The 15,136-nt window shown below is 39.3% G+C and overlaps 1 protein-coding gene across 3 annotated transcripts in view; it reads left to right on the forward strand.

The window, feature by feature from the left end:
* The window catches only part of USP25 (ubiquitin specific peptidase 25), a 158,727-nt gene that overhangs the window by 122,706 nt on the left and 20,885 nt on the right, over positions 1 to 15,136 (forward strand). For 2 of the 3 annotated variants that reach the window (XM_090060085.1, XM_090060105.1), the window contains 4 exons: positions 2,750 to 2,947; positions 6,146 to 6,285; positions 10,580 to 10,693; positions 12,448 to 12,543. In XM_090060085.1, the coding sequence (XP_089916211.1) occupies positions 2,750 to 2,947; positions 6,146 to 6,285; positions 10,580 to 10,693; positions 12,448 to 12,543 (548 nt within the window). The remainder of the gene's footprint in view (positions 1 to 2,749; positions 2,948 to 6,145; positions 6,286 to 10,579; positions 10,694 to 12,447; positions 12,544 to 15,136) is intronic. The other variant, XM_090060094.1, reaches the window with a different exon arrangement.

A 15,136-nucleotide genomic window follows, 5' to 3' on the forward strand; every position in this document is an offset into this window, starting at 1 on the left:
TAATTAAATACAATTTTGCAAAATGGAGGCAGTATGGTTCAGGCAAGACGATAGATTCCCATTCTAGAATTGTATTACACCACAACCAGAGAATAAAACCACATGTTTAATTACTGAAAGCTGTAAAATAGCTCACTTCTGAAATATGCTCTAAGGAACATTGTCTTGCCTTCATCCACTTTAAAAATCTTGATAAACTTTGATGGGATGTGGAAAACTTTTTGCTGTAGTGTACTGAAATAATGACATAGATATTTAGCTAACGACATTTTAGCAAAGTCTTACAAAAACTCATCAAAACACAGAAATGAACGGTTTAAGAATTGTGTCTTCAGATCACATTCTTGGAAAAATGTCCATCACCTCTATGATTTCATACTCTGCTGCAAAATAGTGACCATTGAGTTGCGTTTTTATGCTGTCTCAGACACAAATAGTTGATAGAAAGGTATATTACAGAATGCAGCTATAATAACCCATGTTCCCTTCCTGTCCACCATAGGAAGGACATCTTTAACTAGAATGGACTGTGGGGGATGATCTACGTGTTCCTCAATTTTTTTTTCCGTCCTTTATTTTAAAATTAGTTTTTAGTGCTGTGTGAAATTTTGGCAGCTGTTCTGTTTCAGAGGTGTTTCAGTGCCTGTAACACTGATTCCAGAAAGAAACGGAAGGCTCTGAAACATTTCTGAAACTAAACAAAACCATCCAAAACGTTTCGGAAATGTTTTGGAATGTTTTAGATGCACCCCCCAGGAATAGTCTGGCACAGCCCTGCAGCCCTCCTTTTAAAGTGCCAGAGGGCCTGGGCTGGGCAGAGCAGCCATGGGAGCTTCTCCTGCAGCTCCCCCTGCCTAGGGAGAGGTAGGCACAGCCAGAGGAGCTGTGGGAGAAGCCCCAGTGGCTGCCTTGCCCAGCCCTGGCCCTGGCCTCCTGGCAGTTCAAAAAAAAAAAGAGTCCCTCACTCATGGGCTGCAGCAGCAGTGATCAGGGCCTGTGAGGGCTCATGGCAGAGCCCCTTCCCCACCTCCCCCCATGCAGCATGGGGCAGCAGGGATTTCCCCCCCCCCCACACCTGTGTTTGGCACCTGCACAGCAGCTGCCCCGTGGCATGGGTGCAGTGTGGTTTGGCAGGGTGCCATGCACTCTGGGAGCTGGGGCTGCTGTGGCTGAGCAATGCCGGGCTTCGACTGATGTGTGGAGCTGCCCCAGCTCCCAGTGTGGTGCCCTGATAAACCACACTGCACCTGTGCAATGTGACAGCTGCTGTGCAGGTGCCAAGCAGGAAGGGTGAGCTCCACTGCCTCCCACTACCCTGCGCTGCATGGGGGGAGACGCTGCCACAAGACCTCAGAGGCCAAATTGCTGCTGCTGCAGCAGATGAGTGCAGGGCATTTTTTTTTTTTTGTTGGGGGATGGGGGGTTGTTTTGTTTGGTGCTGGGAGACTGGGGCTGGGACGACTATGGGGGCCTCCAGGACAGCTGTGAGGGCTTTTTCCGCGGCAGCCCCTACTGGGGCAGAGGCAGGCACAACCAAAGGAGCTTCAGGAGAACCCGCAGTTGCCCAACTGTGCCTGCCTCTCCCTGGTTGATCTGAATCTCCAAATCAGTTTCGAAACAGCGTCAAAACTTTGAAACAGATTCGACTGAATTGGAACAGAACAGTGATCCAAAAAACCGAAATGACTCGCTGTCCTCCGAAACGGCTGAATCTGAAAATGAAACCAAACAGAACTGTTTCACACAGCCCTATTAGTCTGTACTTTTAAAACTGTAATTTGTATTAAAAGACAAAATCCCATCTCTTTATCTCTCTCTTCTTGTGGTCATAAAGTTTGGTTACTGATTGTTCAGTAGATTTGATTGCTTATCTGTACTAAGCAGTAGAGTTGCTTATGAATGTTGTGGTGCCAGCGACAGAATGGGGCAGAGCTGCCTTCACTGTTTTTCCTATGTGTATATTAATAAATTAGAAATCAGAGGACTTCCAGAAACCTAAAAATCCTTGTTTGAAAATGCTGGAGAACAACAGCAAAGAAGTTGAATCTTTTGGTCAGGAATGGTTGTCAGTTTTTAACTGTAGTGGTATGTTGACATTGTTTTCAAGGCTACCTTCATAGAACAGAAAGCTAGGTATCTCGCTTTTTTTAATTAGAACTGGGGTTAGGCACTGGGTTGATCATGTATCTGCAGTTCTAGCTATCACTGTGTTGGCAAAGCCACCTTAAGTACTTAGTCCTGCTGCACAATGTTATTACACCTGATTAATCCCCCAGGCCTTTAGAACCTGCCAAGACAATTCTCAAAGGAGAGAGCAAAGATACTTCTTGTGGTTGGCAGTCTTAAAATATCCCCATTATGAAGTCCCCATTTCTTCAAGAGTTGCATAATATTACAAATATATAGAATGGAGGGCATGTTGGGTACAGCTGCAATATGTTTAAGCTCTGAACATTCAAATCCACTTTAGCAGCTAGAAAGCCAAGCTTTTAAGGTCAAGTTCTTGTGATACCCAAGTTTGTGTACTCCCAAAAATGGAAGTTCAGAAGCAGTGTAGCCAACAGGTGACTAAGATACTAATTTATAAAATAATATGTTGAAAAAGGTAATTAATGTAAGACTATTGTACCCTTGTTGCTATATTGTATATTTTCAACAAACCTGTCTAAATGCTATTTATCTACATTTATTTCTGTTCTTTTTTACATGCTATTATTTTATAAAACACACAAACTGTGTGATACTACAGAGGAATTTAACAAGGAAACTGGTCAGATGCTTGTTGGAATGGATATGCTGCCGCCTGACTTAAGGGAGTATGTCAAGGAAGACAATAAGCGCTTTGAAAAAGAAATAGAAGAATGGGATGCAGAGCTTGCTCAGAAAGCACTGCAGGAAAAGATAATATCCCAGACCCCAAGGGTTCCAGCAGCCTCTACTGCTCCAGGTTAGTCTGCAGACATTTTGGGGACGAAAGAGGAGAAAGCCAGAAAGAAAACTCTGCACCCATCTGCATTAATACTCACTTAAGGGTCTTTTAAGATGCATGTTTTTCTTCAGAACTGGCTTGTATTCTACAGTAAGTTCTGAAATTAACCAAATTTCAAGTTTTTCCTTTAAAATATGCATTAGGTTCCATTGTGTGTTTAGTTTAAATAAATGTTCTTCTTTTAGAAAGTGTTATTTAATATTCTGCTTACTACTAGAGGAAAACAGACTGTGTCTTGGACTTTTTATATGACATGATTTTCCTCCTAAAGCCCCAGTATTATTAAACTGGAATACATGCTTTAAAATGGAAATAATGGTCTGATTTTTCAAAGGTACTTAGCAGCTCCCATTCGCCTATTACTTCAAAAAACTCATCAGTGTTCCATACCTCCCCTTTTTCTTTTTTCTATAAATGTTCTTTGGTTCAGCTACTCCCAATTCTCAGTGAGACCAGAATTTAGCCCTAAAGAAAGGAGAGAATTATTGCAGTATACGGTCTATAGCTAGTAGTAATAGATTTAAATATAAAAGTACAAAGTAGCATGATAACCAGGAAAAGAAATGAGACTATTAGGCCATGCAGTAGTCTCTGAAGAACACTTATTTTGTAGTGACAGATGCTGTATGTTATTCTGGTATTTTTTTTTTTAAAGTACATTGATGCATTAAAAAAAAAGTTTAAACATTGAAAGCATTACCTTTCTTGTAAATGATTCGTAGAGTCATAGATGTTAGGGTCAGAAGGGACCTCAGTAGGTCATCAAGTCCCACTGCCTGCCCTGGGCAGGAAAGAGCGCTGAATTCAGACAACCCCAGCTAGGTGCTTGTTGAGTTTCCCCTTGAAGACCCCCAAAGTAGAGGAGAGCATCATCTCCCTTGGCAGCCATTCCAGATTCTGACAACTCTTACTGTGAAGAAGTTCTTTCTAATGTCCAACTTAAATCTGCTTTCCATTGATTTGTGCCCATTGTTCCTAGGTATTCCAGGAGGTGCCCTAGTACACTGAGCATCTCCTTTTACCTGCTGCCCTCCCCTGATGAATTTATAGGCAGCCACAAGATCTCTTGTGAAGGCTGTAGAGCTCTAGATCCCTTAGTCTCTCCTTGTAGGGCCTTGCCTGCAGGCCTCTAACCATACAAGTGGCCCTCCTCTGGACCCTCTCAAGATTCTCCACATCCCTCTTGAAGTGCGGTGCCCAAAACAGGATGTAGTACTCCAGCTGCGGCCTGACTAGTGCTGTATAGAGGGGAAGTATCACCTCCCCGGACCTGTTCATCATGCATCTGCTAATGTCTGATATAGTGTGGTTAGCCTTGTTGATCACTTCATCACATTGATGACTCATGCTCATCTTGGAGTCAGCTATGACTCAGAGATCCTTTCTGCTGCTGTGCTGCTGAGGAGGTCATCCCCCAGCCTCCCAGCCTGTAAGTGTGTTGGTGATTCTTTTTGCCCGGGTGCAGCACTTTGCACTTGTTTTTGATGAACTGCATCTTACTTCGTTCTGCTCATTTTCCCAAACTGTCCGGATCTGCCTGGATCCGTTGCCTACCCTCTGGTGTGTTAACCTTTGCCCCATAATTTGGTATCATCTGTGAACTTGGACAGACTGCTCCCACACCCTCGTCCAAGTCACTGATGAAGACATTGAATAACACCTGTTCAAGGACCGAGCCGTGTGGGACTCCACTGCCCACATTTTTGCAGGTCAGTATCAGCCCATCTACCACCACTCTCTGGGTGTGACCCCTAAGCCAGTTTGCCACCGAAGTGTTCATGTAATCATCTACATCACAGCTTGTCAGTTTATCTGTGAGAACAGAATGTCGTACCATATTGAAGGCCTTCTTAAAGTCTAGGTAGATGACATCTACCTCGACTCCTGTGTCTAAGCATTTTGTAACCTGGTCATAAAAAGAAACAAGGTCAGTCAGTCAGGAACTACCTGCAATGAACCCATGCTGATTTCCTTTCAGCATTATTTCCCCTGCTGGACTCCCACAAATGTGATCCTTAATTATTTTTTCCAGAGTTTTCCCAAAGATTCCCAGTGGTTAGTATTGCCTTAATATCTTGGAAGTGTTTTAGTTCTTTTTACTAGTATATTGATCATTTAATGAAAAACGTCCATTTTTATGGTTTTGCTAATACAAGGCCATAGTGTTGTCAATACAATATCTTTTATTTTCCCAGGTAATGATTCTACTTTTTTAATGAAAAGGGATTTATTTTGGGATTTGTCTTGTCTTAGTTAAAAAAAAAGTATTGATTATACTGTGGAATATGAATTTAAAATTTTAGAGTTTTAGGGGTTTTTTGTATTGTAAGCATTGATTTTATTATAGGTTCAGGTAGAACTTTATCCTCTTATGGCTAGGTACAAACATTCAAAAAGCCCAAGGTGGAATTGATCTAAGTTGCTCAGTTTTCTGTAAGTGGCATAGTTTAGATCAGTAGTACACAGGATGCACGTTTACTCTTTGTTTTTGGGGAGCAAATCTTAGACTGGATTCTGTCAGTTTTAAACTAGTCTATGTGTGCTGAATTTCTGTTCTGTTAAGTGATTGAAAACTGATCTATACCCTTACACCAGTAAAAGTGTAATGTCTGTACCTCTGAATAACTTTCTTGACTTCACTACTCCTTCACAGGTTTCATTCTACTGGTACAGATCTGATTTATCAATTCAAGACTACTGTATATCTAATATAAATTATTTTAATCTTTTTTAATTATCAAAGTATTTATTATGCAGTACTTTATTAAATGAAATAGGATTAGATTAATTTTTAACATAGCATTGAAGCAGGATTTTTATGTGAATTACTTGACGTATTTTGCATTTGCGTTCAAGTTTCTTTAGCAATTAAATGCATTGATCTAAATCAGGGATGGCCAACCTGTGGCATGCATGTGACAAGTGGCACAGGTAGTCTCTGTGTGTGGCATGTGACAGGCAAATCGGGGAGGGGGACAAGCAGCACAGTAGCAGATAGGGCAGAAAGCAGAGCAGCAGAATGGGCAGGGGAAGGGCATGGAGTGGCACTTGGGGAGGGTTTGGGGCTAATTTGTGGCATGCCTACCATGGGGTTGTCCTACATTGATCTAAATCATTTTTTGGTTGACTAATAATGACTTTATTTTTATTACTAAGTTCAAGCAGGTGATCCAGAATATTTAGAACAGCCATCAAGGACTGATCTCTCAAAACATTTGAAAGAAGAATCTGTACAAGCAATTACTAAAGCATTAGCTGAACAAGAAGAAAGAAGTCCTGAAGCTGTCATGCAAATGGTGAGGATATTTGGAATCTTTTAATATCTCTTCTTTGCTCCTTATCTTACCAAGCGGTTGGGGTTATGCCTGATAAAAGAGAGAAGTGAAAAAACACTAAACCTTCCTTAGGAGTTGTTAAAGCTTTACACTCCCTTTCTTCTGTATATGGTAAAGGTTTATAATAGATTACAACTATTCAGGTACATAGCATGTATGTAATATACTTGCTATGAGGGATAATAGATTTTTTTTAAAACAAAATTATAGATATGATTATGTCTATGGTTATTTTTCTAAAATTGTGCATGGACACTTTATATTGAGGTCTATATATAAAGTACTGCTGTATCCAAAACACTAACTATAGCAAAAGTCCATTAAAGTATTTCTCTTCTTGTATTCAGTCACTCGATAAGCATCATGTTTATCAAGCCTGTCTGTAGTGTTAATGTAATACTAGGGTGTGAATAATGAGTATCTTACATGTGTTAATTCTTCCTCTCTGTTTGACAGTATTCTAGGGCTTTAATATTAGAAATTGTATACCTCCAGAGTTGGTCTTCGCAATTGATCAAATGCATGTACTTATTTAAAATACATATATTGCATCTGCTAGAATATTGGATTAATATTTTGAAGTCAATAGTTCATAGATATGTACATGTTTGCTTGTATTAGTTTTCAGTAGAGTTTCAAATGAGGCTGTTTCATTAATTCCTTATGAAGTTAAAATTCAGCAATAATTCTTTGAATTCAGGAAGTATCTTTGACCACCTATCAGTGTATTGGCTCAAAGGCATTTCATCAATGCTGATACCATTTAAAAGTAGCACAGGCTTCTTGGAATAATAACTGTGACATCTAACAACACAAAATGTATCAATTTTACTTCCTTCTTTATTTTATGGTTTGCTTGGGGCATCTTAGAGACAGCGTATGTACAAACTAAATTTGTGCAAAATTCTAGTATATTGCTTAAAAAGCTGTCCTTACTTCTGGTTGTCTGGAACTCTAATCCATTGCACCCTCAGAAGGCAGGTTTTTCCAGTTCACTTGAAGGTGGAGTATTGGATTCATGCTTAGTACAAGCAAAGATGTGTCTTTCATTTCTCAATCACCATGATAACAAGAGAGCAGTGCCACTGCTACCTTAGAGTTACAATCAACAAGGAAACTAATCTGGCACATGGCACTATGCTGCTTCCACTTGGTGCACTACTTGTTTCCACTTTCAACTAAGAATGAAGTGTCTCCTACTTCATGTGTGCCTAAGCCTGGCATTTAGGCTGAGCGGACAGTTGAGGCCATGGACAGGCATTACATTTGTAGGACCAAATATGCCCTTTCAGCACTGGAAAAGGGAATGTACAGCTATTCAAGCCATCTGCAGCACAGAAAACATGAAGAATTAAACAAAAACGTGGCAGCCCAACTTTTTCTAGTGCTTTGTGATGCCTGTGCAGTTACACTTGATACTACAGATTGTGATTAAGTCCTCCAACATCCCAGAAGGTCTTGCTCTTGCCTTCCCCATCCCTTGGCTCCAGGAAGTTTCTGTGACAGACTCCAAACTCTACTGCCCTGGGGAAGCAGAGCCAAACATGCATATGGTCACATTGACTTGCAGTTCAGTGCTGTCTTGGTTCAGTCACATGACAGAATGCTTCACAATCTGCACAGAAGTGGATTTCAAGCAGTTCCCAGAGTACTGCCCCATTTAAGTCAACTCTGCTGATCATTTTGCTGATTCTCTGAATCCTACTGGTAGCTTCTCCTGAATCCAGTCCTGCATCAGCATCCTCAGAACATGGCATGAATCTCTCATTATGCAGTATAAATCTAGTCATGTCCCATAAGCATCTTTGGCCTTATCTGCAAGCTCAACAAGGGCATCAAGCAAGAACTGATGAGTGGTGGAGGTTGTGTGCAGTGACTCCAAAGGTTGGCTGAGCATCATTCAAGGCATGGAAAAGGCCATGGCTGGTGTGAAGGAGACTGTTAAGCACCTCTCCAGAAGCTAGGCAGAGCAGAGTGCTATGGGGTGTTTTTTTTCCAGGGGATTACCGTGGGCTAGGAAGTAGATGTTTTGCACAGTACCATGTTGTCTCAGGGGTGGGCACAGCACTACAGGGGCTATGAGACAGTGATATTGCAGTAATGCATGATCCCATGTACAAAGCCTCTGCAAGGGCTGGCAGTGTCCTTTCTCCCACTGCCAGCCTTTCTCGGGTGGTAAGGAAAGTGAAGCATGGTGCTGTTGCCTGCTGGATAGTCAGGAACACCTTCTGAACTGCCTCGCCCACTGGAATTGGCAACAGCAGAGTGGTTAATGACAGACCAAGGCTGTTGGGGGTGGCAAGTTTTCAAGTGACAACAGCACCATGCTTTTTTTTATATCATGAGGGCTGCCTTTATGCCAAATACTTGTCACACAGTGGTGGGGGATATCCTGGTGGATATCCCTGTGGAAGTGGCCTGGCACATCCTGAAGTTCAGCTGCTGCTTGTCATGATGACTGCAAGGAACAGGCCCTTCATTCAGACCAATCATGTTTCAGGGAATAATCTGTCTCTGGGTTTTCCTGGGCTGTGGTCATGGGACTGGGGGAGGAATTATTTGGGAAGCTATATTTATTCATGTAACTGAACACACAATACTTATGTATTAAGGGTATGCATTATATTCTCGTGCCACCTTAATATTGATATTTGTATTAATATTTGTTAATCCTTCTATATAAAAAAACTAGCATCCCAAACTAGAAGTTAACTGGTTCAAATATAATTTTGTTAGTTACTTCATTAATTACTTTTACATTAGCAGGTGAAAAGCACATAAGCACCCATAAGCAGGCAAAGCTAGACTGTCTTCTTCCTTTCCTTTATTTCTGCTTTTCAGTATCTGTCTGTCTGTCTTCCCTTGCCTTCATTATTCTGCTACCTGATGCATACTGACTCTTGCATTGCTCTCCATCACTGCATTGGCTGATCTTTAAAGAAAGAAAATAGAATCTGGAAAAACATGCAACAAGCCATGTATCATTCGTCCCCACAATCATTTCCGGTCTGTTTCATGTGTTTTTGCATCTCAGACTGTAAGCTCTTCCTACATGCTTATATGGTGTTAGGTGAGAGAAGGGCTACTTCCAGATTGCGCTTTTGGGTCCTAATATAATAGAAATGTTTATAATAGAGCGACTTTCTTAGACTCGGAGCACCCCATATATAACTCAAGGCACCCCTTGATAGCTTTTGTGAATTGAGCAGAACCCCATTTCAGAAACAAATTTATTACTTTGCTTACCTCCTTGAAGAAGGCCAGGCAGTGGGGACAAGGAAGGAACCAAACAGAGATAGCCTGCCTCTGTCCTGTTTATCTTTTCATACTACCTGTGGTGCTCTTCAAAGGATCTCACTGCATCCCACAGTGCTTTGGCACCCTGATCAAGAATCCCTGTGATAGAGCTTCTCAAATAATATGGTTGCTAGTGCATTTTGTTTCTATGACACATGCTTGCTTTGATTAGAATCAAGGGGTAGATCCTCAGGGGTGTAAATTGTCATGTCTCCAGGAAATGTGACAGTTTATACTAGCTGAAAATATCAGTGTTAAAAATATGTTCAAAATATCTTTCAAGAACACATTAACCATACAATATCAGTAAAGGGGCTGAAGATTACATTGGCAAATAATTTCACCATTGAGTGGAGAACTTGCTGTTACAGAAGTGTGCTAAGATAAAATAAATGCCAAGACTTGTGGGAATGTTCAGTACATTATATGAACGACTTAGGGTTTTTAAGATAAAGCACAGTCAAATAACTAGATTTAATTATAGTTTTTAGAATGTATAAAAACTTGAGGCTGAGGTTTGCTGCCTTTCTTACACAAATGTTATATTACCTTTTTAATTTTTTTCCAGTAGGTTTTGTGATTCAAGGATGCATTTTATTTACAACACTGTTTTAAAATTGACCTTGAATGGTGTATTCTCTGGTGTTGAAATAGTAGCCTACTGGGTTTTTAAACACTTTTACCTATATCAGTGGGGAAAAAAAGGAAAGGAGAAATGTCATATAAAAGCTAATAGCTGTTCTTTTTTGTGAATCTAACTTCAGATTTACTTTCCCCCACCCCTTGGTTTTTAATTTCTTTAAAAAGGTTACACATTAATAGCACAGTGTCATACCATAAATAGTAGCAAGTCTCAAAAACTTGCATCATTTTATTTGCTTGATCTGTCAATTCATGTTTTTCCCCTTCTTTCTTTCCCCCCCCAATTCTTCATACTGATGATGATTTTCTCCTGCAGAACTCTGATAACGCCCCAGCTCAACCAGCTCCTAACCAGCGAGTTGTAGAGGTGGCGATTCCTGATATAGGGACTTTTGTGATTGAGTCAGAGGAGGGGGGTTATGACGATGAGGTACCTTTGATTGCAGTCTTGTGCACTGCTCCTACTCTGGTGCTTTCTACTGCTGCTTGATGAGAGACTTTTTGGCATGTTTGCACATTGTAACACTTAACAGATTTCTGCACACTAAATGCTTAGCAACTTGTGACTGTTGATCTCTTGAAATCTGCAACAACAGAAATGTGGAAAGAGAGCAGCAGCTTTTGTAATTGGGCACGCTTTTGCATGGTATAGCAGTTTGTACTGAAGAAATATATATGTGTGCGTGTGTGTGTGTATATATATTTATATTTATATATATATATGTGTGTGCACTTTTCTGCTATTGGATTTTGTTGTATTTGGCCACATGTGATCTGTGAAGGGTATTTGTTAACTATTGTTCAGTTTCTTTAAGCTGTTAGAATAATGAATGGTGTTTTGACTCTCCTTGTTTCTGTCAGCTGAATAAAGTTAATGTTAAACCCATTCCATATATGCAAAGCTTAGGCATTTTAGACTCAGAAGGGCAAATTGTCCTAAAGATATGAGCTGAAAGATCTAGGTAGAGATGGTTGCTTTTAAAAAAAAGAGGAGGAAGAAGAGGAGCTGAGAAGACCATGTTTCCTGGCCCTTGACTTTTTGGTTTTAAAAATTTAAATTTATATCCTGCTACCTTTTGGGGATTAGTAAGCAACTATGGTTTAACTTGGACTTGCCACAGGATAAGAGCAGGCACACAGTTACCCCAGAGCATCTGATATATTTATATAAGTCCTTGTCCCATTTTTAACTTTCAGTAGTTTGTTCATTTGTTCATGTCCTGAGCCGGGATCTGTCTGTTCTGTTAGGAGAAGTCTGACTGCAGTTGTTCTTACTTTTCATCTTAAAGGACCTTTATAATTCAGCCTTTCCAAACGTAGCTACTTTTGTGTTTGGCAGCAATGTCCTGCCATACCTTATTTCCAAGTGTTGCTAATCTTACTTGCTGTTGTTGTCTTCTGTAAGCTGTGTGTTTGTGTTTTTTAGTTTGTTTCTTTTACATGCAAGGTGCCTTTGCTGCAGTCTTGTGTCATTTGTGGCACCAGCCAAAAATGGCTGTAGTTGAGGGCCATGTGAAAGCAATTTGTGTTTGCTTAGATATAAAAAAAAAAATTTTCTAAACTACTTGAAAGGGCTTTTAAAGTTGTGCATAACTGTCTTGTTCAACTGCATAATCTTACTGGTGTTATCTTTGCCTTCCTTCCCACTATCTTCCCATTAACTGGAAGCTCTTCATGCTCCAGAAATCTTTGTTTGTCTTATGTATTTGTACAGCGCTTAGCACAATTGGACCTTAATTCTGATTTGTGTGTGTATGTAAAAGAATAAGAGTAAAGTTATTAAAATTAAAATACATTGATATGGATATTAGATATAATTACAGAGTAATATAATAATTAATTTAGGTCCTTGTTAGGTCAGGACCAATATTTGCTGTTAGTTTTGAACACTGCATGTTCTTTTTCTTTGAAAGTTCTAGTTATAACACTTTTAAAATGTTTCAGAGCATTTGGTATGATTCTAATTTCATTCTAATCTGGTGGTATGCCTCTGTTGTAGAAATACACAAAATGTTACTATTCGTCTTCAAACATGGGGAAGAAAATTCTAACATTGAAATATTTGCCATTCCATGTATGCATGCACTAGGTTGTTCTTCATCTTGCATGAGTGTAAAAGCATATGGACTTGAATTATTAAAATGTTAATCATTCAAAACTTTTACCTTAAATCCCTTGTGGCAGGTCATGCTGACCCCGAACATGCAAGGTATTATCATGGCTATAGGTAAAGCCAGGAATGTTTATGACAGGTGTGGGCCAGAAGCAGGGTTCTTTAAGGTATAACTAACATTTTCATCTTTACTTTTCTTCTGAATTTTTGTGATTAGAATGCTTTTTTTTTTTGGTTTTTTAAATGCATATTAAAATATTCTAGCATTTGTCATCACAGTCTGCTTTCTGTAGCGTTCAGGTCTTCAGTTAAAAAGTCTTGCCCTGAGAGAAAATCTTACAACATGTGTTTTTTTTAAGGGCTTAGCGGTACTTTATTCTGTAATCTTAGCATTAATTTTTCAATAATAGCATTCCCATAATTCATCTTTTTAATAATAATTCATAGTACCATTAAACATAGCCTCATGAGCTTAAATAAATAACAGCACCAATGTCAGTATTGTGCATTTCCAAGACAACACTTTTTTGCTCTTGTGTGGTCTTCCTTATAGCAATCTGAATAGCTTTGTTTTGTTAACTTATACTTTTGATATTGTATATTTGATGGAAAGGACTTGAGAGCTTGTTCAACTTTTCAGTTAAACCAGTAAATTTTGGAAAAAATGTCCCTGCTTCATTGGCTTTACTACATATGTAAACTTGAATTTTTTGTATGTAAAAATGTGAGTCATTAGTTTGCCAGCAGTGGAACTATAGTAGTATGGTGTGCAGTTCTGTTGCAGTAGAAGTGTTTCTGGCTTTTTAGGTTTAGGGATCTACCCAAATTGAGGAAACAGATGGGCAATTTCCCAGGCGGATCATAGCACTGGCTGCTGTTTTTGCATGCTTATTGCACCGTGGCCCTCCCACACCTCTTCTTGGCCAAGGAGCCCCAGTGATCCGTCCCCTTGCTGCTGATTGGCTGTGACAGATGCCTGTCCTGCAGTCCCAGTCCTCATCAGTGATTGACTGAGAGGGCTGTCCATCCTGTGGAGCCACATCCCTTGCTGCTGATTGGCAGAGGGGGTGGGGCTGTGTGACAGACAGCCTTCTCAGCCAATCAGCAGCAGGATGTGGTGGGGGGGAGGGAAATGGAGATGGCTGCCATTTAGGCTAATAAATGGACCATTGGCTTCCCCTCCCACACCCTCCCCCCCACCCCTTCCTCCTCCAGTAGGCTGTGAGGCCAGGCCACATTAACCATAAGGGCCCCACTGGCTCCCACTGGGGAGCCAGCATTTTATTTTTAGTAAGCTTGATTGATTGACTGATTTTTGTGGGCAATGCCTGCTTTTGCAATTTCCACAAAATCGCAAATTAAGTAAATAAGATCAATAAGATTCTGTGCAGAACACTTTAAAATAACTGTCAATAATACTTGCTTGATTGGTTAGGAGACTTGGATTTTTAAAAGGAACAGGATGTTGAATATAATGTACTTCTTAATGCATAATGTTTCTTGATCTCCGTGTGTGCATGTGTATGTACATGCGCGGTTAAATACATAAGCTTGATGAAGACAGATGTACAACTTTCACAGTTGACTATTTAGTGAGGTAGCTTTCTTAGAGGGTTGAAGAGAGCTTTGTTCTGCCTTCTTGTTAATAGAACTAGTTGGGAATTTAATGAAAAAACAAACAAAATTTGGAAAATGCTGATTGTACAAAATATTTTACATTTGATTAAAAGGATGTTGCAATAAGTGTTCTGCTTTGGACTTTTTTTTTACCTTTACATTTGCCAAAGAGGTGTCCTTCACCTTTTTAGAAACAAAAATAAAGGCTCCCTTAATACAAAAAAAGTTTTAGAATTTAGTGAAATTAAAAACTAAATAAAGCAGAGATCGGAAATTTTGAAATTACCAAAAATGTTTCAATTGTCCCAACCCCAAATCTTTTCTAGATATGTATTTTGTGAAAACTTACACAACTTTCAGTGTTTTGAACAATTATCAATTCTTAAATTTTTGGAGCTTGCAAAAACTGTTCTCACATCTGTGTTTATTAACTTTCTGTTAACAGTGGTTTTAGTATTTATAGCAAAGTATATTAATACTATATGTATATAATTTTCAAGCAAAACTTTAGCTTAAGTATACGAGTTGAGTTAAATGCCTTGACTTGTTGAAGCTCATATCTCCAAACTTGATATTACTTTTTAGCATAGTTTTTTATACATGTTCTTATTTAACCTATGCTATAATTAAATATTTGACATATTTGCATTGCATAGTGTTTCAAAAATAAGAGTGCATATAATAGAATAATCTGTGTATGTGTGTATGTGCAGGTGTAATGTTTTGTGGTCTTGTAGCTTGAAAATTGTCCTATTGAAATGCATTTGAAATAAGTCCTCTTTCTTCAAAACTTGAAGTCCTTAGAGTGTGTTTGCCTTGTCATGAAGAATCTAGGACTATGTTTCAGGACTTCTGTATAAAGCTTCCCACAAGAAACTTAAATAATCTTTCAGTGATAAATTGTTTCATCCTAATCTTCTCATAGGTATATTGTTTAAAGAAAAACTGTTTATTTTGATCAATATAGGGGGATCTTAAAATTCACATAAATTACCTGTTGTTATACTACTGTAAAAAAGTAAACTTGTATATGGAAGCCATTTTTCTTACTGTAGGTAGTCAGTCATCTGAAAAGTGTGTATGTATGTATCAAGTGCTTTCTTTTAGGCTCAGGTAGAATTTATTGGGGTAGTTATTCCTGGT

Source organism: Crocodylus siamensis, chromosome 1 (genome assembly GCF_052110815.1).
Source record: "Crocodylus siamensis isolate JL-2025a chromosome 1, ASM5211081v1, whole genome shotgun sequence".
NCBI lineage: Eukaryota > Metazoa > Chordata > Crocodylia > Crocodylidae > Crocodylus > Crocodylus siamensis.